Raw genomic sequence first — 27,388 nt, 5'->3', positions numbered from 1 at the left:
CCCTCTCCCAAATAGAAATGTGGTGTCCTTTCAACGAGACCGGGCAAGAATAAGTGGAGATAATGTGAAGAGAGAAAATGGATTCTTACAAACACCCAAATTTACATACGCAGCGGAAAAGCTGAAAAACTCCCTGCAAAGTCAACGTCGAGGTTTATTATTTTCAACATCATTACTTAGGATTGCTTTATATTAAGTACACTTTATTTTCATCGGAAAAAAAAAACACCTGCATTTTCAATTGTGAGGAGGGTTTCAGAATACTGCAGCATCTTTTTGTGCTTTAACAACCAGCATGAAACTTGAAATAGTGATGTGTTGTAAAAAGAGGTTTCTTGTTACACATCGTTAGGTTGTAGGAATTGCCAATGTTATTATAGGCATCACTTGCCAACGTGTTGGTAGTTTGCGATTCGATGCAGATGTGAAACATTTTACCAAAACACCCAAAAACAGTGTTGCAAAGGAGGTGTGTGTGTGCAACAAGTACCCCTGTGACTATTTTATTATTTTGCTATTTCAAAAATAGCGGGATATTACCTGCCCAAAGAACCAACCAAATTGAGTTTTGACTTCCATGTAAAAATATTTTCAAAAGAAATAACAATTCATTTGATATTTTGCAGAGGTATTTTTTTATTTTATTTTATTTGCAGTGGTGTTGAACTGAAATGCATACTGCGAACATGTCGTATTTCTCACGTGGCTAAATAAGATATAATAGAAACACTCCCAGGATGATGCAATGCAATTTATAATGTAATAAGTATTAAGTACAATGTAAAAGGAAACAACCTAAAACGGTAATTTAAGTTGGAAAAACTTTCAAATATCAATTATGGTCAACGTATACGGCAACAATGTAAGTTAGCACAACAAAGCAGCAAACCGCAGCAAAGTTGTTTGCTCCAAAACAATTTGCTGAGTTGTTTTTACTTCGATTTTCACGTTGGGTTGAAATACAAGGGACAGCAGTTCTGTGAGCGCTTTTTTGTTTGCTGTGAAATGCGGGGGAAAGTCAACTTTCCCAAAAGTAAAACATAAAACATTGAGTTGAATTGCCCAATTTATTATTATTATTATTATTTTTTTTTTTCATTTAAGTTTGTTGGTTTGATTTTTCCTCTTCTTCTTTTCCCAGTGATAAGTATTGTTATTTTTCCAAAGCCATTCTATCACCCAAGTTGGATGGCGCGGGTGCACCTATATATGTTGTGACTGTTATATTTTTCAGTTATGTCATTTGGATTTCAGCGTACAAAAATGACGCGTTGATAGATTCAGGGGGGGGTCGAGCTTGCGGTTTGGACTCCGCGTGTTCTTTTAAAAAAAAAAAAAAAACGCCTCTATCCAGCCATGCATCCCACTAATCCACACGTGCGCGCGCGTGTGGAGTCGTGCGCCTTTAAAATGACGCGCCCTTGGAGTGAAAGGGCGGGCCGGAGCGGTGCGCGTGGGCGCTGGTAGCGTGCGCGCGCCTCCGCTCCAAGTGGCACCGAAGCGACAAGCCCCCTTGTGTGGACACCGTGTACCGGAGTCGATGCACCTGTGAGACGAACGTTCAAAACAGCCCCCAAAACCGCCAGGTGGTCACCTGCAACCAGGATTTCACAATATAGCAAACGAACAGCTCTCTGGGGACCTAAAACTGGATTTACCATTTTGATGCTCTTGCTGGGTCTGATTGACGGAGGTCAGAAACATGATTATTTTTTTTTCATTATTCCTTTTTACTGTCTCACTTCGTTTAAACCTCTCAAATGGAACTCTGTTTGGAAGAAACGTGTGTGTGTGTGTGTGTGTGTGTGTTTGTTCATTTGTTTTTTTAGTCTCTTTTCCGAGAAAATCAAATGCCTTACTCTCAAGCATTTCAGCGCTGTGCGTTAAAATGCCAACTGAGCTGCAAATTGGCGTTTTCGGGGGATTTCAAAATGGGGAAATGTCTCATGTTGGCCTCTATGTTAGCACACTGGAGGAAAGGCGGTGTGACAAGAGGGTGTACAATTCCACGCGTCCTTTGCTTATAGGTACTCATTGTATAATCATTCCTAAAACCTTTTGGTCTTCCCACCATGACTTCACATCTCAGCTTTGCGTCAACATGACAGTCACCCACCAGGAGGTAGAGGATTTATTATAATTATTATGATGATGATTATCATATATTTTTTTACTTTATTCATTTCCTTTTTCTTGTTCGTGTTGAGATGAATTATAAATGACTGGGACGCCGGTGTCCAATGTCCTCGCATTGTTCTCGTCGCTCGGTTCATGTTAGGATGTCAACCAAATAGAACACGCCAGGCACATCCCTTTGCGCATCTCAAACACGCCTTCCTCGCTCTCTCGCACTCTCACGCACACACGAGTGTCTAATTTAATATACTTCGATCATCCGAACGTACCATCCACGCGGAGACTCGCCGTTTTTTTGGCACATTTGTCCACCAAAATCGTTCACATTCCTCCGTTCATGCGCCGTTTTCCCGCGGCCGCAAATCTTCCCATGCACTTGCGCACTTTTTCGGCATCAGTGCAACAAAATGGAAACGTTCATATCACAAAAGCGAGATTATTTCGCGTGTCACCCCCCCCCCCCCCTACCCCCCATTGCATTTGCATGTAGACTGTAAAATATCAACATAAAACCGACGGAGATGTTTTTGATCTGCGTAATCAACGCCGCAATTGTCGTGCATGTGAGGAGTGTGTGCGTGTGCAATTTTGTGTAGTGGAAAATAATCAAAATGAATAGATAACTGTTTTCTTTCTTTATTTATTTTTACCTCCCTGAAATGACGTCTTCTTAAACGCAGGTTTGTTGATGGCTTCTCTGCTGCAACATTATTTGCGTTTCATGCAGAATTTTGCGCCAATCGATAACAAGAAGACGCCATAATAATTCATATCTTCGTCTTTTTGTTACCCTCAGCCATCGCTTAACAGGGTCGGCCTTCTCTCTGCGGCTGATCTTCAAATACTAAGCAGCGGGAATGTAAATGTCAGCCGTAGTGTTTTTGCACGCTGGCGCGTCATATGGAAACAGCAACAAGGCCCTATTTGGTGCGACGGAGGAGTCTACCTGCGGTGAAATAACGCAGGAGGCCTCTATCTCCTATATCCAACGCCCTGGGAGGGGGTGGGGGTGGGTGGGGGTGGGGGATGTTGAAGTCATCAAACTGATGTGAAGCTCTAAAGTGGCGAGAAAACGCAATGTCAAGAGGACGCTCGATGAAGTTTTTTTTTTTTTTTTTTTTTTTTTTTTAAATGCATGGCTGTAGCAGGTTTCCATGTGCCCCATTTTGAAGAGTTAATAGGATTAGATGATTCTCGCGGAATTCCTAATCGGGCTTCCCCCCCACCCCCCCCCCCCCCCCCCCCACCCCCACCCCCCAACCTCCAGAAGCTCTTCGGAATGGGCGTGGTCCCCAAGGGTGCAAAGGTGTTTCATCCTAAAACATTGACTCAAATTCATAGTGCACACTGGGAAAAGAGTATTCCATTTGCTCATGCCCTTCGGTTGCACATGATTTAAATGTGGACGTAAATGTCCCCTCTTCTCCTTGAAAATAACGCAATAATATACATCAGTTGATCACATTTTATTCATGGGCGACCATTAATCAAATTAAGTCAATTTAAAGGACTTTTTTCTCTCTCTCTCTCTCTCTCCAGTGTATCATGTCTTCTTTCGTTTGCTCCTTACAGCCGCTTTAGCCTTCTAATGTAATTTAAAACGTGCTTGCTGCATTGGGGAGCGTGTGAGTTTATATATATATATATATATATATATATATATATATATATAGTGGACGTGTGATCAGTGTCGATAAGTTGCCAGCCGTGAAATTTAAATAGGCGACGCATTAGTGACGATTACAGCCGGTGGGGAAATGACATTTTCTGCCAAAACTACAACCCTCTGCCTTTTTAATGTTTCTTATTTTGGAGAGGTGTTATCGGGCAGTTTCGGTAATTTGGCTGTCCTGTTTTTTTTCTCTGGTTGGCAGGTGATTAACTGCGCTGACAAATCAAGCGCAAAAAAAAGCCAAGGGCTCTCAAGGTAACACTAATCCCTACAGGGCGTGGAAAGTAATATTATACAGGATTTAGACGGCTGCTCTCTTCGTACTTTGAGCATCATTCGCTGTTAATATCAGTTTATGTTCTTTTTTTCTTTCTATTTTTTAAAGATATACATTCGTGTGTAAAATATCTACAGACTCCTGCAAGATAGCCTACAATACACGAAACTAAAAAGAGCAGTGACTGTCGTCTGGTTTTTCATGATATGAGCGAGAAAAAAAAAAAAAAAAAGTAGAAAAAAAAAAAAAAAAAAAAAATGAAAAACAGGCCATTTCAGTAAGATGCAAAGGTGTTACGTCAAGGCCTCTTTTGGTGGGGATACGCTCTGTATTCGTTGGGCGCGCTTGTGTGGCGTGTGCGTGCGTTTCTTGTCGTCCGGTGTCCGTAATGTTTTGGAGTCTCTGCAGCGATCGCGCGTGTGCTCCTGTTTTCGTTGGTGTACCGTGTGATTGTGTGTTTTGCAACGATGTGCGTGCGCGCGCGCGCGCGTCTGCGGCGGGATGCTGGTGCTCTCTAACGCGGGGTGATGTAATGCCGCGAAGGGTGCTGCAGCAGAACCACACAACCCGAAGAAGGCGTGTCCTGCCTGCAGAGCAGCGGGGAATGAACACGTTTTGCCCACGCGTGTTCTGTCTCCCTCACACAGACGTTGCCATTGCATTCACGTTTATCTTGGTTGTTTTTCATTTGTAACTATGCAACATAATAGAAATATTTAGTATGATAATTAGTTAGATCAGTAGACAACAAGACGTAAATTTCGCAACCCTTTTAAAGAGTGTCTTTATTTTTGCTTATTCATTTGGCTTCACGACATTATGTAATTGTATACTATTCTCTTTGTGTCCTATTCTCCATACCTCTTAAAAATTAATTCGGTTTCTCAACCCCCCAAAAATGGTTGGATCTTTTTCTTATTCTCCCCTCAAAAAAAAAAACATTTTCAGCAGCAACAGCAACATTTAGATGTTTTATTTTTTTTAACGGATTAACGTAAACTGCATACGCCCGCCCCCCCCCACCTCCCCTCTAATTTTTTTTACATAAAATAACAAATTGTTGTTGAAGTTGTGTTGTATATCTTACCATAATATCAACGGAACATTTTGCGGTACATGGCTTGTCGCTTGACATTAACAGGGCAAATATAGTACCTGTATATGTAGTGCATTTGAGTCCAACAATTATCATTTGGAATACACAAGTACTGATGTCATTATTTGTGTCATGATCATTAACCGTGGCCTGATAGGTTACCCATTAAGCTTTTATATATGACTATAGATGCTCAATGATTGTTGTTTCATTTAGAGAGAGATCAAAAGCTGTGGTGTGCCTATACAAATACATTTTGATCCAGCTATATGTGTTACCCACCAGTCAATCCCTTCTATACACCTAATATATAAACCATTTTCCATTTAGATGTTCTTCTTCATGATACCTGTAAGCACACTACACTGGATATCTCACCGTGAAACTAATATCGGGTAATACTGGCCATTTTCATATAATTAGATCAATAAAGGTGTTGCGTGTGTTTACCGTCATTATTATTGTACAAAGCCAACAGTGAAAATGGGTTTAAGGAGTAGTTCGAATCACTTATGCCCTTGTGTCTACAGAGTTTGAAGGGCAACATGTGTAAATAGTGCAACTCACCTGATTTTTATGAAGCTGTTTGTCTTTACCGTTATCTACTTTTGTCTTTTCCATTATTCAAAAAAAATTTGTATTTCAATGGGCCACCACTCTGTCAGTAAGTATTCCCTTAACTATGAATGCCTAAAATTTAAAATCATCAATGGAAATTTTAAGTGTGGCTGTATCAGCATGGAAGACATGTATCCATATGAAACCAAGGTGGCATTAAAAATTGCAAAATAAAAAAAAATTGTGTTATGTCTTTACTGTTATTGATCAAATTATATGAAAATAACCTTTATAAAGCTAATACAGCGATTAAAAACCTTGATCGTGAGTGTTATACATCAATTTTTTTCCACCGACAAGATTGAGATTAAGCTAAAATGGCTGGCTGGGTAAAAGCTGCTGTGTGTGCCTAGACAGAAATGTTTGTGCTCGAGCAATGTGATAAAGAGAGGAGAGGAAGGGATTGCTGATGTCTGGGCGGTTCATGAGCTGCGTGAGTGGGAGTGGATGAGGTGGAACATCCTCCCTCGCTCTCTGTTTCCACTCGGTTTCTCCTCCTCCCATTTACTGTCAGTACTGGGCAAATCATTTCACTGCAGCAAATATACCAAATATCAAACACATTACTTGAATACACTCACACCGAATAATGCGGATAAATTAAAGAGAGATTGCAGTCAATCTTTTCAGAGAGCACATACTATGGGTGGGGGAAATTTTGTTGCCGCATTTGAGCCATGTTGCTGCGGCTTTTTGTCCATTGAACATGTGATCGAGTCACCTGCTGTAAAATTACTGGCAAGTGGCATCCATTTAAACACAAGGGGCCCGCTGGCGGGTTGCTTTATTTGTACACACACACACACACACACACACATGCACACGCACACACACAGACAAACACAATCACAAGTACCCCCCTCTCCACAGTGCTTGTGGTTGTTAATAGGATCCAGAGTGCTGCTGCCTTTTGTCAGCGTGTGTACGTCGACTCGTCCCTGTGGTGTTGGTCAAAAGATCCTTTCACGGAGAACAATGATCGATGCCGTTTAGCCTTGTGACCCCCGACGGTCCCCATACTACAACAAAAGGCAAGCACAGACACAGGAATAGTACACACACACACACGCGCGCGCACACACACACACACACAGACACGCACACGCATGTACATACACTGGTGAAACTTGAAAATGATCTGAAACAAGCCTAATGTGCAAATTAAAATGTATAAATGTAAATTAATGGCTGTCACCTTGGTTTGCTGGAGTCCTAAAGCTTTATAAATGGGTTTAACTCTTTTCAGACTGATACATTAGATGTGACTGATTAAAATAACTTTTTAATATGTGTAAATGTAAACAAGCCTTAAATTGTTTTGTCTTTGCTTTTCTTAAATGGTCGCAAAATACATATGTACATACTGTATGTACAAGCACAGTGCGGTGTGTACGATGATGAAATGCCTTCAGTGACATCTCTATGGTGATTCCAACAATGTTCTTTGAATGTACTGCTAAATGCTTGGAGCACTTATGCACTGGAGTACAAATGCAGCCTAAGATGTGTGTGAATGTGTGTGTGTGCGTGTGTGTGTGTGCGCGCAGTTGTGCTTGTGCGCACGTTTGTGCGGGTGCGTTAAGGCAGTCGTGCATTACCAAGCCATCTCCCCTCTCTCCTATAGCCAGATCTCTATAAACCTAAGAGCCCAAAGCTTGCCACAACTCTTGGTATATTAGTGCTTGATTAGCTGAGATTGTATGATAACAAAATATGCAATAAATGGCAAATAAAAAAAAAACTTCTTTTGTTATAGTAAAAGCTTTTAGGCAGACTGGATGAGAGACACATGGCAGAGTGGTTTAGAATGTTTGATTTTCTTAGAAAGAGAGCTGCAGTGAGACATCACGTGTAAATGTTTCACATGTCTGATTGTTGGATTCCAAGAAGAAGAAGGAAAACAAGACAGAACAAACATGCTTACATACATTCATCTCCTCCCACATCCCAAAAACATGCATGGTAGGTGAATTGAAGACTCTAAATTGCCAGTACGCATGTTTGTTTGTTTAGACAGTGGCTGAAATAAGTATTTCAGACGTCACCATTTTTGTCTTTAAAATATATTTCCAAAGGTGCTATTGACATGAAAACAACCCAAGTTATCCAAACATACAAACAAAGCAGAACAAATACTGTAATTTCTCGTGTATAATGTGCACCCATGTATAATACGCACCCCCCAATTTGACCTAAAAATTCTGGAAAACTCTTCTACCCATGTATAATGCATTTTTACAATGCATGATTTTGCTTCTAACCTTATGATCAAAACATGAAGTATTATCTGTATTTTATTTCTCAAAAAATTATTCTGGAGTTAAGCACACATAAGAACACATATTAAGAACACATACTACTTTCTTTTTTATTTACTTGCTCTTATTTTGAAATTCACAGGCCTACTTTTATTTAGTAAATGAGAAAACACACAGTTGTGCTCATATGTTTGATTACCCAGGCAGAATTTGTAAGATGGGTACAATTCTTTAAAGAAAACACGAAGGACCAGGCGAAATACATTTAATTTCATTTTAATGGGATTAAAATTAAACGTTCAACCATTTCAGAAAAGCATTAACATTAAAGACAACATATAAATAAATAAACAAATCAATGATCGTCGTTTTTCAGTCATCAGTCATATTTAAAAAAACAAAACAATATTTCACAAATTTAGCCAGGGTATGTAAATTTATGAGCACAACTGTACATATATGCAGTCATTCATACCCCTGTCATATTGGAATGAAAGTATAGGCTACACCTTTTCCATAACCTCCAGGTGGCGGTGGCATATTGGAGTGAAAGTGTACAGCTTTTTCATAACCTCTAGATGGAGGCATACATTGATAAAATGTGAAAGTTTTTTCCATTTTCCCCTATACCTACAGTGGGAGCGGAAAGTCTTCAGACCCCCTTCAATTTGGCACTTTTTGTTATATTGCAGCCATTTGCTAAAATCATTTATGTTAATGTTTCCCTCATTAATGTACACACAGCACCCCATATTGACAGAAAAAAATTGAATTGTTGAAAGTTTTGCAGATTTATTAAAAAGGAAAAACTGAACTATCACACAGCCATAAGTATTCAGACCCTTTGCTCTGACATATATATTTAATTTGGGTGCTGTGCATTTATTCTGATCATCCTTGAGGGGGTTCTACACCTTCATTGGAGTCCAGCTGTGTTTGATTATACTGATTGGACTTGATTAGGAAAGCCCCACACTTGTCTATATAAGACCTTACAGCTCACAGTGCATGTCAGAGCAAATGAGAATCATGAGGTCTAAAGAACTGCCTGAAGAGCTCAGAGACAGAATTGTGGCAAGGCACAGATCTGGCCAAGGTTAAAAAAAAATGTCTGCTGCCCTAGAGGTTCCTAAGAGCACAGTGGCCTCCATAATCCTTAAATGGAAGACGATTGGGACGACCAGAACCCTTCCTAGAACTGGCCGTCCGGCCAAACTGAGCAATCTGGGAGAAGAGCTTTGTGAGAGTAAGATCACTGTGGCTGAGCTCCAGAGATGCAGTCGGGAGATGGGAGAAAGTTCTTGAACAGCGGTGTCAAACTAATTTTTGTCACGGGCCACATTCTAGTTGTGGTTTCCTTCGTCAAAATCATAATATTGTTAGGAAGTTGAATTAAAAAAGTGAATCTTATGTCATAGAGATGCACAACAGACAAGTTTTTCACACCTGGATTTGGGGTTCATCTGCCATTCCTCCTTGCAGATCCTCTCCAGTTCTGTCAGGTTGGATGATGAACATTGGTGGACAGACATTTTCAGGTCTCTCCTGAGATCCTCAATTGGGTTTAAGTCAGGGCTCTGGCTGGGCCATTCAATAGCAGACATGGAGTTGTTCTGAAGCCACTCCGTTATTTTAGCTGTGTGCTTAGGGGCATTGTCTTGTTGGAAGGTGAACCTTCGGCCCAGTCTGCGGTCCTGAGCACTCTGGAGAAGTTTTTCGTGCAGGATATCCCTTTACTCGGCCGTATTCATCTTTCCTTTGATTGCAACCAGTCTCCCTGTCCCTGCAGCTGATTGTCCCAAACGTCTTCCATTTAAGGAATATCGAGGCCACTGTGCTCTTAGGAACCTTAAGCGCTGCAGGAATGTTTTTTAACCTTGGCCAGATCTGTGCCTTGCCACAATTCTGTCTCTGAACTCTTCAGGCAGTCCCTTTGCCCTCATGATTCTCATTTGCTCTGACATGCAGTGTGAGCTGTAAGGTCTTACATAGACAGGTGTGTGGCTTTCCTAATCAAGTCCGATATGTATAATCAAACACAGCTGGACTCCAATCAAGGTGTAGAAGCATCTCAAGGATGATCAGAAGAAATGGACAGACAGCATCTGAGTTAAATATATGAGTGTCACAGCAAATGGTTTGAATACTTATGGCTGTGTGATATTTCAGTTTTTCTTTTTTAATAAATCTAAAAAAATTTCAACAATTCAATTTTTTTTCTGTCAATATGGGGTGCTGTGTGTACATTAATGAGAAAAAAAATGAACGTAACTGATTTTAGCAAATGGTTGCAATATAACAAAGAGTGAAAAAATTCACGGGGGTCTGAATACTTTCTGTACCTACTCTCTATATAATGCACACTATTGACTTTTGACAATTCTTTAGAGGGAAAAAAATGCGCATTATACACGAGAAATTACGGTAAGCTCAGAAATTAAGTTCTGTGTAATAATGTGAAATGACACAGGGAAAAAGTATTGAACACAACAACTGGTATTTATTTAATACTTAGTACAAAAGCCTTTGTTTGCAATGACAGCTCCAAGACGCCTCCTCTATATAGAAACTAGTCGCATGCATTGCTCTGGTGTGATTTTGGCCCATTCCGCCACACAAGCAGTCTTTCAGTTATTTCCATAGATTTTCGATTAGATTCAAGTCAGGTGATTGGCTGGGCGGTTCTAGAAGCTTTATTTTTTCCTTTGAAACCAATTGAGAGTTGCCTTTGCAGTATGTTTTGGATTATTAGCCTGCTGAAATGTCCACCCTCGTTTCATTTTCAGCATCCTCGTAGACAGCAGCAGATTTTTGTCAAGAATGTCTTGGTACATTTGCCCATTCATCCATACTTCAATAATTATAATGCTGCAAAGCAGCCCCATCCCATCATGTTCCCACCTCTGAACTTCACTTTTTGGTATGGTGTTTTTAGCGTGATGTGCAGTGCCATTTCTCCTTCAAACGTGGTGTGCATTATGGCATCCAAACAGTCCAGTTTTTCTCTCCAGATCAGACTATATTCTCCCAGTATTTAACTGGGTTGTCCAAATGTTCTTCAAGAAACTTTAAACAAGCTTTGACATGCTTTTTTTTTTCAGCAATGGGGTCTTGCGTGGTGAGCGTGCATACAGGCCATGGCGGTGGAGTGGATTAATCACTGTTTTCCTTGTGACAACAGTACCTGTAAATTCCAGGTCTTTTTGAAGCTCTCCACAGGTGGTCCTTGGCTCTTGGACAATTCTTCTGATTATTCTTTGCAGTCCTCTGTCAGAAATCTTGCGATCTGATTGAGGCAAATCTATGGTGGTATAATTGATTTTCCACTTAGGTATTATGGTCCAAACCGTGCTCACTGGAACGTATAGAAGCCTAGATATGCGCCTGTAACAAATGTCAGCTTTATATTTTGCAACAATTAGTTTGCGATGGTCTTGAGACAGCTCTCTGCTCTTCCCCATCATGAGATGTGTTTTGACTCACCTTGGCAATGAGACCTTTTTATAGCCCATCAATTGGGATAGAACCAGTTGATATTTATTTGCACTGACAAGGGCTGGATTGCTGTTTGATTATTGATAGATTGTAGGTTTTGTCTTGCCATTCCATTACTTTTTGCACCTCCCTTTCTTCATGTGTTCAATACTTTTTCCCTGTGTCATTTCACATTTTTACACACAACTTAATTTCTGAGATTATTTGTTCTACTTTCTTTGTATCTATGGATTACTTGGCTCCCAACATCTGGTGAAATTTTCAGGTCAATAGCACCTTTGGAAGTATATTTAGTGACAAAAATTTTGACGTGTTAAATACTTATTTCAGCCGCTGTATGTGCCCTGCGATTTGCTGGTGACCAGTTCTTGGCCGAAGGTAGCTGGGATAGACTCCAGCACGCCTGCGACCCCAGTGAGGATAAGCGGTACGGAAAATGAATGAATGGAGTTACTGCATAAGATTCTGACGATGTGATAACCTTAGGCAAATAAAAATATGTTTCCACATTGTTGCGACATTGCAATTACAGTGCTAAAATGTAATTATTTTGACATGGTTATTTAATTAACAACAATAACTTTTACCATTAAACTATCTATTTTTTTAAACAATGTATAAAATAGTTGTTGCATAAGGAAAGGTGTACCATTTTAAGTTAAAATAAATACAATCAACATAAATGTAGTACCTTCAAAAACCTGCAGATCAACAATAAAAACAAAACTTGAATTCTTTCTGTAAAAAAACTTCTAAACTAAAATATATGCAGTGTTTATTAGATGAGGATAAACCTATAGCGCAGCGATAATCATGACATGTTTTTTTTCTGTAAAACCCCTTCAAAATTAAATGTAACTCAACTGTGCAATTTCAGGAAAAATTGTGTATGAATGCTGAAATGCTGACTTAAATCATATGGAATGGTATTGAATGATATGGAAGAACATAGATATTATATGGAATGAAGTGAAATGAGCTGAACAGTTAGAATGGTTTGAATCCGTTGAGAAATGTTGAAGGAGGAGGGAATAATGTAGAACAGATCATAATGTGGATAAAATGTGGGTATTGTGGTAAAATGAGAAATGTGAGTGCAAATGTGCAATTTGTGTAATGAGGGAATTTGCAGAATGTCAAAATTATTTTGAAGTTGGAATGGTTTGAATCGGTAAAGAAATGTTGAAGCAGAAGGCAATTATGTACAATTTGTGTTAATGTGGGAAAAATTGTGGGTATATTAATGTGGAAAAGTGTAGAATTTGGGTAATGTGGGAGTTTGGGGAGTGTGGAAAATATTTTGTTGCTGGAATGGTTTGAATCGGTAAAGAAACAAAGCAGGAAGAAATACTGCAATGGAGAATTTCTGGTCATGTGCGGAAAATAAGAGTATTTTAACATAAAATGTCATATGTGGGTGAAAAAGTGGAATTTGGGTCATGTGGGAACGTGAGAAATGCGAAAAATATGTTGTAGTTGGAATGGTTTGAATCGGTATAGAAATGTTAAAGCAGGAGGGAATAATGTAGAATTTAGGAATCTGTTGAGAGATTTTGAAGGAGGAGGAAATGTGGGTATTTTATCGTTGTAAAATGAGAAATGTGAGTGGAAATGTGCAATTTGGGTAATGAGGGAATTTGGGCAATGCCAAAAGTATTTTGTAGTTGGAATGGTTTGAATTGGTAAAGAAATGTTGATGCAGGAAGAAATAATGTAGAATTTGTGTTCATGTGGGGAAAATGTGGGTATTTTAATTTTGAAAAGAGTAGAATTTGTGTAACATGGGAATTTGGGGAATGTGAAAAATATTTTGTCGTTAGAATGTTTGAATCAGTCAAGAAATGTGGAAGATGGAGGGAAAAAGTAAAATATGTGGGTGAAAACTGTGGAATTTGTGTAATGTCGGAATTTGGGGAATGTGGAAAATATTTTGTTGTTGGAAGGGTTTGAATTGGTAAAAAATGTGGGAGGAGGTAAAAATTTAGAATTTGTCTTGATGTGGGAAAAATGTGAACTGTGGGTGAAAACTGGAATTTGTGTAAAGTGGGAATTTGGGGAATGTGGAAAATATTTTGCAGTTGGAATAGTTTGAATCGGTCAAGAAATGTTGAAGGAGGAAGGAATAATGTGGAATGTCGGAATGTGTAAAAAATCTGGTTATTTGAATCTGTAATTACGTGGAATTTGGTTAATGTGAGAACGTGTGAACCGTGGTTAATATTTTGTAGTTGGAAAGGTTTGACTCGCTCAATAAATGTTGAAGCAGGAGGGAATAAGGTAGAATATGGCAGAATGTGGGAATATGTGGGTATTTTAATATGGGAAAATGTGAAATGTCGGTGAAAAATGTGGGTAATGTGTGAATGTGTTTTGGAGATCTATTTTTATCATTTTGTTGAACGTCTCATTTTGAATGAATGGGAAATTTTGGGGCGGCACGGTGGCCGACTGTTTAGAGTGTCAGCCTCATAGTTCTGAGGACCCAGGTTCAATCCCCGGCCCCGCCAGTGTGGAGTTTGCATGTTCTCCCCGTGCCTGCGTGGGCTTTCTCCGGGCACTCCGGTTTCCTCCCACATCCCAAAAGCATGCATTAATTGGAGACTCTAAATTTCCCGTAGGTGTGAATGTGAGTGCGAATGGTTGTTTGTTTTTATGTGCCCTGCGATTGGCTGGCAACCAGTTCAGGGTGTACCCCGCCTCCTGCCCGATGACAGCTGGGATAGGCTCCAGTACGCCCGCGACCCTAGTGAGGAGAAGCGGCTCAGAAAATGGATGGATGGATGGGAAAATTTGGGTGTAAAATGTGGAATTCTGGGAAATGTGGGTAATATTTGAATGAGAAAAATATGTTGATGATGTGAATCAGATGAAAATGTGGAAGTAGTTAATGGACAAAAAAACCCAGAATAATAATACTAAAGAATTTTTAATGTGGAATAATAATGTGTGAATGCATTCACATAATTAAATGCAGCAACTTAATTTTAATCGAAACATCCATCTGTTTTAACTTGTGATTTTGAACAGATACAGATACAAACAGATACAAACAATGGGTGAGTTCAATTTTATCACAACTGTAAAAGCAGGGTTGCAGATGAGATTTTTGCACTGCGAGGCATCAAGCTCATCATCTTCTTCTTCTTCTTTTCCTTTCGTCTTGTCCCGTTAGGGGTGGCCACAGCATGTCATCCTTTTCCATGTAAGCCTATCTTCTGCATCCTCCTCTCTAACACCAACTGCCCTCATGTCTTCCCTCACGACATCCATCAACCTTCTCTAGCTCTCTTGCCAAGCAGCTCCATCCTCATCACCCTTCGACCAATATACTCACTATCTCTCCTCTGGAGGTGTCCAAACCATTGAAGTCTGCTCTCGCTAACTTTGTCTCCAAAACATCAAACCTTGGCTGTCCCTCTGATGAGCTCATTTCTAATTTTATCCAACCTGGTCACTCCAAGAGCGAACCTCAACATCTTCATTTCCGCCACCTCCAACTCTGCTTCCTGTTGTCTCTTCAGTGCCACTGTCTCGAATCCGTACATCATGGCTGGCCTCACCACTGTCTTATAAACTTTGCCCTTCATCCTAGCAGACTCTTCTGTCACATAACACAACTGGCACCTTCCTCCACCCGTTCCAACCTGCTTGGACCCGTTTCTTCACTTCCTTACCACACTCACCATAGTTCTGGACTGTTGACACGAAGTATTTAAAGCTCTCCACCATCGCTATCCCGTCTTCCTATAGCCTCACACTTCCCCCTCCACCCCTCTCATTCATGCACATGTACTCTGTCTTACTTCGGCTAATCTTCATTCCTCTGCTTTCCAGTGCATGCATCCAACTTTCTAACTGTTCCTCCACCTGCTCCCTGCTTTCACTGCAGATCACAATGTCATCTGCAAACATCATGGTACACGAGGATTCCAGTCTAACATTATCTGTCAGCCTATCCATCATCACTGCAAACAGGAGGGGGCTCAGGGCTGATCCCTGATGCAGTCCCACCTCCACCTTAAATTCGTCTGTCACACCTACAGCACACCTCACCACTGTTCTACTGCCCTCATACATGTCCAGTACTATTCTAACATACTTCTCTGCCACGCCAGACTTCCGCATGCAGTACCACAGTTCCTCTCTGGGTACTCTGTTATTGGCTTTCTCTAGATCCACAATGACACAATGTAGCTCCTTCTGACCTTCTCTGTACTTCTCCATCAACACCCTCGAGGCAAATAATGCATCTGTGGTACTCTTTCAGAATCAGAATCAGAATCAGAATCATATTTATTTGCCAAGTATGTCCAAAAAACACACAAGGAATTTGTCTCCGGTAGTTGGAGCCACTCTCGTACGACAACAGACAGTCAATTGACAGAGAATACTTTTGAGACATAAAGCCATTCACAAAGACACGGAGCGATAAAGGGTTGCTAGTTATCTGGTAATGCCGGTACAAATTATGATTTTTTTTTTTGTTGAAAATTGTGCAAAAAGTTCTGTGAAAGGTGGGAGTTGAGGGATGCCGTCAAGCTGAAGAAGGAGTCCTATCGGGCCTTTTTGGCCTGTGGGTCTCCTGAGGCAGCTGATGAGTACTGGCTGGCCAAGCGGAATGCAGCTTTGGTGGTCGCTGAAGCAAAAACTCGGGCATGGGAGGAGTTCAGTGAGGCCATGGAGAAAGACTTCCGGACGGCTTTGAGGAAATTCTGGTCCACCATCCGGTGTCCCAGGAGGGGGAAGCAGTGCACTATCAACACTGTGTATAATGGGGATGGGGCGCTTCTGACCTCGACTCGGGACGTTGTGAGCTGGTGGGGAGAATACTTTGAAGACCTCCTCAATTCCACCGACACGCCTTCCCATGAGGGAGCAGAGTCTGGGTTCTCTGAGGCGGGCTCTCCTATCTCTGGGGTTGAGGTCACCGAGGTGGATAAAAAGCTTCTCGGTGGCAGGGCCCCGGGGGTGGATGAGATTCGCGTGGAGTTCCTCAAGGCTCACGCCTCTGCAACATCGCGTGGACATCGAGGACAGTGCCTCTGGATTGGTAGACTGGGGTGGTGGTCCCCCTTTTTAAGAAGGGGGACCGGAGGGTATGTTCCAACTACAGGGGGATCACACTCCTCAGCCTCCCTGGTAAGGTCTATTCAGGGCTGCTGGATAGGAGGGTCTCAGTATTGCATCTCTGCTTTTTCCAGATGATGTGGTTCTGTTGGCTTCATCAAGCTGTGACCTCCAACTCTCACTGGAGCAGTTCGCAGCTGAGTGTGAAGCGTCTGGGATGAGAATCAGCACCTCCAAATCTGAGACAATGGTCCTCAGTCGGAAAAGGGTGGCATGCCCTATCCAGGTCGGGGATGAGATCCTCCCCCAAGTATCTTGGGGTCTTGTTCATGAGTGAGGGAAGAATGGAACGGGAGATCGACAGGCGGATCGGTGCAGCGTCTGCAGTGATGCAGACTTTGTATCGATCTGTTGTGGTGAAGAAGGAGCTAAGCCGGAAGGTGAAGCTCTCAATTTACCGGTCGATCTCCGTTCCTACCCTCACCTATGGGCATGAGCTGTGGGTCGTGACCGTAAGAACAAGATCCCGGATACAAGCGGCCGAAATTAGTTTCCTCCGCAGGGTGTCCGGGCTCTCCGTTAGAGATAGGGTGACAAGCTCGGTCATCCGGGAGGATCTCAGAGTTGAGCCGCTGCTCCTCCACATCGAGAGGAGCCAGATGAGGTGGCTGGGGCATCTGATTCGGATGCCTCCCGGACGCCTCCATGGTGAGGTTTTCCGGGCACGTTCCACGGGGGGGAGACCCCGGGGACGACCCAGGACACGCTGGAGAGACTACATCCTTCGGCTGGCCTGGGAACGCCTCGGGATCCCCCCGGAAGAGCTGGATGAAGTGGCTGGGGAGAGGGAAGTCTGGGCGTCCCTGCTAAAGCTCCTGCCCCCGCAACCCGACCTCAGATAAGCGGTAGAAAATGGATGGATGGATGAATTGTGCAAAAAGATACAGAGTCCTCTCGCACTTTGAATCACTAATATAGCAATAGCCCGGTGCAATGACCATTGTGCAAAGGGCGCCGAGACTTCAAGGAATGTATGCAGTTTAAAGTGACTAGTAGTGCGATAATCTGGGACAATGTTGATTGTGCAAATGTTGCAGATACTCCTCAGTCAGTGTGCAAACGGGTGAAGATGCTACTCTGGCATGAGTGGCCAGTATTGCTCAACAACAGATATGCAACAGATACAGATATGCAAATAGTGCAGCGTGGCGAGACTACTACAGTGAGTGCACGAGTAGTATATAATTGGCCCGATAACAAACTCAAGACAAAACAATTGGCAGCATGTTGCAATGGAATTGTAGGTTAGCTGTTCTCCCCCCCGTGTTCTCCCCGTGCCTGCGTGGATTTTCTCCAGGTACTCTGGTTTCCTCCCACATTCCAAAAACATGCATGGTAGGTAAATTAAAGACTCTAAATTTGCCGTCGGTGTGAATGTGAGTGCGAATGGTTGTTTGTTTATATGTGCCCTGCGATTGGCTGGCAACCAGCTATCTTCGAGCGAGAGGCTCGAAGATAGCTGGTTGCCAGCCAAGGCTCCAGCACGCCCACGACCCTAGTGAGGATATGCGGTATGGATAATGAATGAATGAATGAATGATCATAGTGAGATTAAACCACTTTACATCAAAGTCCAACAAGGACATATACAGTGCCATGATATATTATTTTCCCCCTTCTCTAATTTGTATTTTTTCTCTAGTTCTTAGTGTTCCTACTTTGTTTCAGATAAATATTAGACAAACTGTTAGATATATTTTAGTAGTTATCATTTATTTGCTTAGCTTGCATTAGTATTTTGCATTAGTAGCTTGCATTAGTATTTTGCATTAGTAGCTTGCATTAGTATTATGGACAATATTTAGATAGAAAGATGTCTCGGCTTCAAGAAGATGACTCAGCAACATTTGATGGAAGGGCGCCTTGACCAAGGACGTCATCGGATGTGGTCGGGGACGGGACAGGTGTCGTCTGGTCCTATGTTTTGTGTTGTGTCTTAATGCTTAGAACATTATGTCTTGTAGAACCCTCCAATTTTCAAATAAATGTAGGAGCGACGGGGGAGATTGTTTAGAGCGTGTAGAGAGGCTGTAACCTGAACAATCTCCCATGCGCCCTCCTCATGAGTAAAATGACCAACGTCTTCATTCCTTTTGTGTTTATTCATTATAATGTTTGGTAAGATAAATCCAACACAAACCCAGGCAAACATAAAATACTGTTTTTAAATGGTGATTTTTATTTACTTGTTATTTGATTAAGTATTTCTTCATCCTGTGACATTGTATAAATGGTTGCAGGGATGAAGGCTTAGGGACTTCTATGACCCTTATTTCTGGTTGATCCATTCAACTAGTTACAAAACAGTTTCCTGTAAGTTCGCCTTTGTACTTTTACAAAACATGGAAAACAAACATCTCTTCAGCAGTTTATATTCATGACTACAGTAAGAAATTCGGCTGTCATCAACCCTTCTGTTCCAATATTTTCCAACATTTCGAATACATTTCACAGCATGTTTGGATGAAGTTGAATGTGGAAATATGTTATCGGCGCCTCATATTAATTATTCATCACCCAACAATATAATATATTATTACACACAATATTAATCATAATAAGAGGCATGACACAACATGTTTTTATCCGGGTACTGCGGTTTCCTCCCACATCCCAAAAACATGTATGCTAGGTTGATTGAAGACTCTAAATTGCCCGTAGGTGTGTATGTGTGTGCGAATGGTTGTTTATTTTTATATGCCCTGCTATTGTCTGGCGACCAGTTCAGGGTGTACCCCTCCTCTCGCCCAAAGATAGTTGTGATAGGCTCCAGCACGCCCGCGATCCTAGTGAGGAGAAGCGGCTCAGAAAATGGATGGATGGATGGATGTTTTTGGTACTGGTTACTTTGAGCCTCCTCTGCATCACTGGTGGTCGGAATACTGATTTTAAACCGAAATAGATTTGACAAAAATATTCTCAAAGGGCATATTCAAAATGAGCATGAAGCAAGCAGGGAATTATATAAAAGTTGAATAATATTTGAAAAGTGAAGTTCTCCCTGAGAAGGTGACTGAACTCATCAAAGCTGAACGCAAGCCCTTCAGCCCTCTCACTACAGATACAGAGTTTATTTAATTTTAAGCCTCCTGTCCAATAATCACTACAAACCAAAATAGTGTTCAGTCGACTCCAGAGTTTTGGCTAGGCTGAACAATCCTAAACATGCCCACCTGACTTGCTTAATTGAAGAAGGAAATCCTATTTTACTTCAGACCTGTAATTGGCACGAATACATATTACAAATAGGTGCCAAGTTTTTGTTTCACTACAGCTTCACTCTGGCGCAGAAACTAGTCCACCCAGCAAATGCTGATTAAAGGTTACATTCTTTTGGGATCTCTTCTCACAAACTTTGTGTAGAAAAAAAAATCTAACCTTTTTGGACAGATCTTTCATATTAAGAATAAGTTTTCTTTTGCTGGTCGCATTACAATGACAGCTTCATGTGCATGTCTGTTGTACACTTTGCAGCATCTGTGCACAATGGAGCCGAGAAAATTTCATTCTTACAGCTTCGAATTCAGCCATGGCATCTGCTCTCACTCATTTACAGTGTAGATATGTGTGTGTCTCTTTCTGTATTCAGTAGGATTCAGCAAAAAGCTGTCTCTCCAGACTCATCATCAGATAAAAGGCGTTCTGCCTGGCTGACTGATAGTCATGCTTTGCCATGAGAATAATGGGATTAATTTACTCGGCAGATGACCGATAACTTCAAACAACCTTTGTGAGGGAGGAAAAATGCACCAGTATAAAAGCACTTTTAATTAACATGGTTGACTACCAGCCATACACTACGTACGTTAGCTGTGAGCCGTCTGCAATATAAACAAATGATTTTCTTTTGCATTCCTTTTTTTTTTTTTACAAATTGTATGCTCACTTTGTTATCTAATTATATATACATTCACACCTATATATATATATATATATATATATATATAGGTGTGAATGTATATATAATCTTTTTTTTTTTTTTTTTTTTTTTTTTGCTGAATCCTACTGAATACAGAAAGAGACACACACATATCTACACTGTAAATGAGAGTGAGAGCAGATGCCATATATATATCAGGCGGCACGGTGGCCGACTGGTTAGAGCGTCAGCCTCACAGTTCTGAGGACCCGGGTTCAATCCCCGGCCCCACCTGTGTGGAGTTTGCATGTTCTCCCCGTGCCTGCGTGGGTTTTCTCCGGGCACTCCGGTTTCTTCCCACATCCCAAAAACATGCATAAATTGGAGACTCTAAATTGCCCGTAGGTGTGCATGTGAGTGCGAATGGTTGTCTGTTTGTATGTGCCCTGCGATTGGCTGGCAACCAGTTCAGGGTGTACCCCGCCTCAGGGGAACCACAGATCCTAGGTTGAGGAACCAAACAAAGCACAGCTATAAAACAAAAACAAAACAAAAAAACCCTATGATGAACAAGATTAATGGACATTGTTTTCTCTCACCCGGCCACAGGGCACTAGTGCCCCTATCTGGAGTCAGGCCTGGACGTGGGTCTCATTGGCAAGTGCCTACACCAATAGGGCTTGGTCAGGCACAACTCGAAGAGGTAACATGGGTCCCTCTTCCCTTGGGCTCTTCACCTGTGGGAGGTGCCGAGGTGGTCGGATGCGATGTGAGATGAGTGGCGGCAGAAGGTAAGGACCTTGGCGGTCCCAGCTACAGTAGCTGACTCTGGGGACGTGGAACTTCTCTGTCTGGGAAGGAGATTAAGCTGGTGTGCAAGGTTGCGAGGCTCTAGCTAGTTGTAGTCAGACTTGCCTCGAAAAATGGCTTGACACACTCTTGAGTTGCCCTCACTGAGAGGCGCCGAACCGGGCAGGCCTACTTATTGCCCCATGGCTCCATACCAGTACATTGGAGGTCATCCCAGTGGGTGAGAGGCTGGTCTCTCTCCATCTTTGGGTGGAGTGATGGGTCTGAATTGCTGTTTGTGCCTATGCACCAAACAGCAGCTCAGCGTACACACCCCTTTTGGAGTCCTTGGAGGGGGAGCTGAGGAGCGATACCACGAGGGACTGCCTCGTTTTGCTGGGCGACTTCAATGCTTATGTGGGCAATGACAGTGAGACCTGGACGGCCGTTATAAGTAAGAACGATCATTGAGATGCCTTCCTATGAGGAGGCAGAGTGTTAAAGTTGAGGGAAAATATTAGCCAAAAGTATTCATACCAGCCAATTATGAGTTCTTTTATGTCAGGAAAAGCCAATGAAGTTCCAAGAGACCAAATAGACAGTTGTCGGTCATTGATTGGCAAGAAGTAACAACGCCTTGACGACAGATAGTTTCATGTGGCGCAACCATGTGTCTGCCTAAACAAAGGGGTGCTCTTTATCTTATACTCTGAGTAGGGGGTAGGGTGGAAGGTGCCAGAAAATACCACTCATTTTTAGGCAAACAACAAATCTTAAAACCTTTAGAAATAAGCTCAGACAAATGACTTAGGCTAGTGAATATACAGTCAGTCTTTTCTGTTCCTTCTCCCAGGATACGCCTGTCTCGATCTCACACAACCGTCTTTATTTATTTCGATACACAGGCATTTTATCTTTACAAAAATATATTAAGAGTTTAGGGTCTCTGAGGTGGGCTCTCTTATCTCTGGGGTTGAGGTCGCCAATGTGATTAAAAAGCTCCTCGATGGCAGGGCCCTGGGGGTGGATGAGATTCCTAAGGAGTTCCTGAAGGCTCTGGATGTTGTGGGGCTCTCGTGGTTAAAATGTCTTTGCAACATTGTATGGACACACGGGACAGTGCCTCTGGATAGTTTTCATCTTGGCTGAATAACAGTTAGGGTTAGACCAGGTCTGCATCCTCAGCGGGGTCCTGAAGGGTGCGTAAGAGTTCGCACAACCAGTCTACATGTGCTTTGTGAACTTGGAGAAGGCGTTTGACCGTGTGCCTCTGGGAGTCCTGTGGGCGTGCTACAGGATTATAGGGTGCCGGACCTCCAAACACGGGCTGGACAGTGCTTCTACAACCAGTGTCAGAGTTTGGTCTGCATTGCCAACAGTCGGTCGGCTTCATTCCCAGTAAGGGTTGGACTCTGCCTAGTCTGCCCTTTGTCACCGATTCTATTCATGGACAGAATTTCTAGCTGCTGCTGAGGCATTGAGGGAGTCCAACTTGGCGGCCTCTGTATTATGTCTGCTTTTTGCAGAAGATGTGGTTCTGTTGGCTTAATCATGTGTAGTGGTTTGTGGCCAAGTTTTATACGACTGGCATGATAATCAGCACCTTCAAAATCTGAGACCATGGTCCTCGGTCAGAAAAGGGTGGAGTGCTTTCTTCAGGTTGTGGAGGAGATAATGCCCTAAGTGGGGGAGTTCAAGTATCTTGGGCTCTTTTTCACAAGAAAGGCAAGAATGGAGCGAAAGATTGATAGGCGGGTTGGTGCAGTGCTGGCCGTGATGCAGACTCAGTCTGTCGTGGTGAAAAAGGTGCTGAGCAGAAAGATGAAGCTCTCGATTTACTGGCCGATCTATATTTGCACCCTCACCTGTAGTCATGAGCTATGAGTCGTGACTGAAAGAACAAGATTATGGATACAAGTGGCAGAAATATCTCCCTTAGAGGTACAGAAGGTTAAGAAGCTTGGACATCTGGGAGAGGCGAACATTGGAGCCACTGCATCTTGTCATCAAGAAGAACTAGAGTCGATGAGGTGGCTCGGCATCTGGTTAAGGTGCCTCCTGTATTCCTTCCAGGTGAGGTGTTCTGGTCACGATCCACCAGGAGGAGGCCCCGGAGACCACCCTGGACATGTCTCCTGGCTGTCCTGGGAATGCATTGAGATTCACCCAGAATAGCTGGACATAGTGGGTGGGAAGAGGGACCCCGCAACCCAACAGAAGCGAAAGAAGATGGATATATGAATATTGTATAATAATAATTACCTCTTCGCAGTGGACAGGGATGTGGCCTGACCGCAACGCGCGAAAATCTGCAAATAATTGATGCTCATTTGCCATGAAATTTTTTTTTAAAAAGTCAATGAGCAGGGGATCGGGTAAAAAAATAAAATAAAAATGCTAATAAGCGAGGGTTTTTGCAAAAAAATGTTAGATCGGTTCCACAAAAAAATCTGTTAATAAGTAAATTTGTGAAAAAAAACAAGATTTGACTGTACAGGCCTTTTGATTGAGAATTATTATGTTACCATATGTATGTCATATGTAGATTTTTCATTTTTTAACCATTATCTCACAAATTCCATTTGTTTTCTTTTGGATAATTCATTTGTGACTGAAAAATGTACAGATTTTAAATAAACCTACTGAAAGGGACAATTCTATGATGAGGGTAAAAGCAAGAAAAAACTGTATGATGTGATGGCTGTTGCTGTTTAACCCTCTGTGACCGCCACCTTTTCTCTGTTTTTGACAGTAATGGAGCAAAGAGAGACGAGCAGATCCCACGTCTGCTTAATTTCCCAGTGTGCAACATGAAGGAGAAAGATCTGCTTAACAGTATATCCAGAGGATTTGTTTCCAGCAGAACCTTGGACCATGAGTCTTGAAGACATATGCACGGAAGTGTAAAAGAAAAACAAAGCAAATAAAAAACAACTATCTATAAGTCACCTCCTATGCCTGTGTGGACCCTCAGGAGGGAAGCAAAGACCAATGCCTGCCAGCTACTCGACAATTACCTTATGTGATCAGCCTCAAGACTGTTAACCGCAACGACTGTTATCCATTTACTGCCCTTGTCACTTTAGATACATATTTTTTCTATAGCGAGCTCTAAAAAAATATGAATTAGTCTAACCAGACTGAATTCCAATCAAATATCCTGTTGGATTAATATATTTTTTTCAAGTATGGATCTCATAAGTTTTTATATCAAGCTGCAGATGTTCCTCAGCACATGTATGGGCCTGCAATTTTTAGGCACACCAGGTCAGTGGGCTCGTTACCTCCGCTGGGATGCCAGTATCCGTGGTGATCTCAGCTTCCAGTTTAAGACAGATTTCTCAGAGGCACTGCTGCTGTACTTTGACGATGGAGGCTACTGTGACTTTCTGCAGCTGTCTGTGGTTGAGGGTCTTCTTCAGCTGCGTTTTAGCATTGACTGTGCTGAAACTACAGTTGTGTCTGACAGAAGGGTGGATGACAACAACTGGCACTTTGCAATTCTAAGCAGGTATAACTTGCGCACTGTTCTGGCACTGGACGGAAAGGCCAAAGCAGATGAGGTGCGGCCTCAGCGCCAGTACATGAAAATTGTGAGTGACCTGTTCCTGGGTGGAGTGCCTCAGGATATCCGCAGTGGTGCGCTCACACTGCCTACAGTGCGAAACATGCAGCCCTTCAAGGGCACAATCACAGACCTGAAATATGGCAAGTCACAGCCTCTGTTTCTGGGAAGTCTCAAAGTACTCCTGGAGTCTGAGGGGTGGTGCACCGTGAACCCATGTGAGAATGGCGGAAAATGCACAGCGGTGGACGGACAACCAGTCTGCGATTGCTCCAAAACAGAATACAAGGGCCGCTTCTGCACAGAAGGTAACAAACACTTCTTAAGATTGTTATTTTCATTCACCAACATCAAAATTAAAATGTAACTATGACATTTTAACAATAGTTCTTTGTAATATCCACAATATAGACAAAAGTATTGGCAAACCGGGTCATCACAACGATTAAATGAGTAGGGGAGGGAGAGGCAAAGCAAGTATAAAGGGAGTAGTAAAATACAGTTGGGGGCAGCAACCTGGATGATTCAATTTAAATGATGACCAGAACTACATCTACCATCACTAGTACTATTACTTTTACCACCACTACTCGAATCTACTACTACAACTACTACTACGGTGTCCTCAAGTGCCGCCAACACACAGTACGCAACTGACATTCTTTCCCATCAAACTCATCAATTTGTAAATTTTTGGTACATCTGTGCTTCAACAGAAACCAGCATTTGTCCAAACAAAATACATGTCGGCAAAAGAATGAAAATTCAGTGGGGTGGTTAGGTGTCTTGTCAAATCTCTGATTAATTGTTAATGGTTTGTGTCAATGCGTTCCTTATAGTGAATCTTCACAATTAAGTGGGCCTGCCTTCGGCCTTTTGGGGGCCCCGTTGTTGATAATGTAATAACAAATAGGTGAGAAAACTGAAGTCAAATACAAATAATCAACAAGAACACTCTTTGCTTTCACAATGTACATTTGTAGTGGCACATCATAGAAATTATATGGTACCTTCATGACCTTGAAATGTCATACAATTTTTACTTTATTTTATTTCACTATTCAAAGGATTGTTTCAGATACTTCACCAAGTGTTGCCAGTTCACGGGTGGTTTGACTTTGTGAGCTTGCCGGGCTCTCACTGTTATTGTCCCTCATGTATGTATTGGTGTCTGTGTGTGACAGCTGTAAAATCTGAAAGCTAATCTAAATACTGCTCGCCAGTACAACACATTCTAATGACATGGTCCTGCAGCCGCTGATAAGGATGCCTCTTGAGAGAATGGAGCTCCCCAGGCCCCTTTTCATTATCCAATCACTAGATGTCAGGTGCCTTATATCACATTCTTTTGTGCTGGGAATTGCAGCGGTGCACTGCTAAAAAGGCCCCCAGTCTCCCCAACAACCTTACTCCCAAATGTGTTTTCACCCTGCACTCCAAGTACAAAACACCTTCCCTTTCTTACTGCTATACATATATAGCTATACATATATACATATATCGCTTTACATATATCGAGAGGTGGGTACACCATGAACTGGTCGCCAGCCAATCACAGGGCACATATAAACAAAGAACCATTTGCACTCACATTCATACCATAATTTAGAGTCTTCAATCAACCAACCTTGCATGAATTTGGGATGTGGGAGGAAACCGGGAGAAAACCCACACAGGCACGGGGAGAACATGCAAACTCCACACAGGCGGGGACGGGATTTGGACACCAGTCTTCAGAACTGTGAGGCAGATGTGCTTACCAGTCTTCCACCGTGACACCCAGTGCCAATCAAAACTATTTAAACTGATTCCAATTACCGTAATTTCTCGTGGATAATGCGCACCCATCTATAATAAGTACAACCAAAGTTGACCTCAAAATTCTGGAAAAGCCTTCTACCTGTGTAAAATGCGTTTTTAGAACGCATGATTTTGCTTCTACCCATATGATCAAAACATGAAGTATTATCTGTATTTTGTTAGTTTTTTTCAAAGAATTATTCTGAAGTTAAGCACTTTATTTGAATACGTAATACTTTCTTTTTCATTTACTTGCTCTTATTTTGAAATTCACAGCCCTTCTTTTATTTAGTAAATGAGAAAACACACAGTTGTGCTCATGTGTTTAATTACCCAGGCAGAATTTGTAAGATGGGTACAATTCTTTAAAGAAAACATGAAGGACCAGCCGAAACAAATAATTTTTTATTTTAATGGGACTCAAATTAAACTATCAAGCATTTCAGAAAAGTAGTATCATTAAAAAACAACAACCATAAACCAATGATTGTTGTTCAGTTATCAGTCATATTACAAAAAAAAAAAAACAGTATTTCAAAAATACTGCTAGGGTATGTAAACTTATGCGCACAACTGTACAGATATGCAGTCCCTGCATATCTGTACAGGGGTTCGTACATATCTGTACATATCTATCCATATTGGAATGAAAGTGTAGGCTACACCTTTTTCATAACCTCTAGTTGGCGGTGGCAT

The 27,388-nt window shown here is 41.9% G+C and overlaps 1 protein-coding gene across 5 annotated transcripts in view; it reads left to right on the top strand.

The window, feature by feature from the left end:
- The first annotated feature begins 1,478 nt into the window (after positions 1-1,478).
- The window catches only part of nrxn3a (neurexin 3a), a 199,470-nt gene continuing 173,560 nt past the window's right edge, over positions 1,479-27,388 (top strand). For 4 of the 5 annotated variants that reach the window (XR_009769756.1, XM_061695537.1, XM_061695536.1 and 1 more), the window contains exons 1-2: positions 1,479-1,693; positions 24,080-25,200. Coding sequence is in view for 4 of the 5 variants with exons in the window: in XM_061695537.1 (XP_061551521.1) it covers positions 24,516-25,200 (685 nt within the window). In the remaining variant the exon portion in view is untranslated. Of the gene's footprint in view, positions 1,694-11,882; positions 11,980-24,079; positions 25,201-27,388 lie in introns of all 5 variants that reach the window. The other variant, XM_061695535.1, reaches the window with a different exon arrangement.

The sequence above is a fragment of the Phycodurus eques genome, chromosome 14 (assembly GCF_024500275.1).
Source record: "Phycodurus eques isolate BA_2022a chromosome 14, UOR_Pequ_1.1, whole genome shotgun sequence".
In the NCBI taxonomy this organism is placed as follows: Eukaryota; Metazoa; Chordata; class Actinopteri; order Syngnathiformes; family Syngnathidae; genus Phycodurus; species Phycodurus eques.
This window is presented reverse-complemented; position numbering and strand designations above follow the sequence as displayed.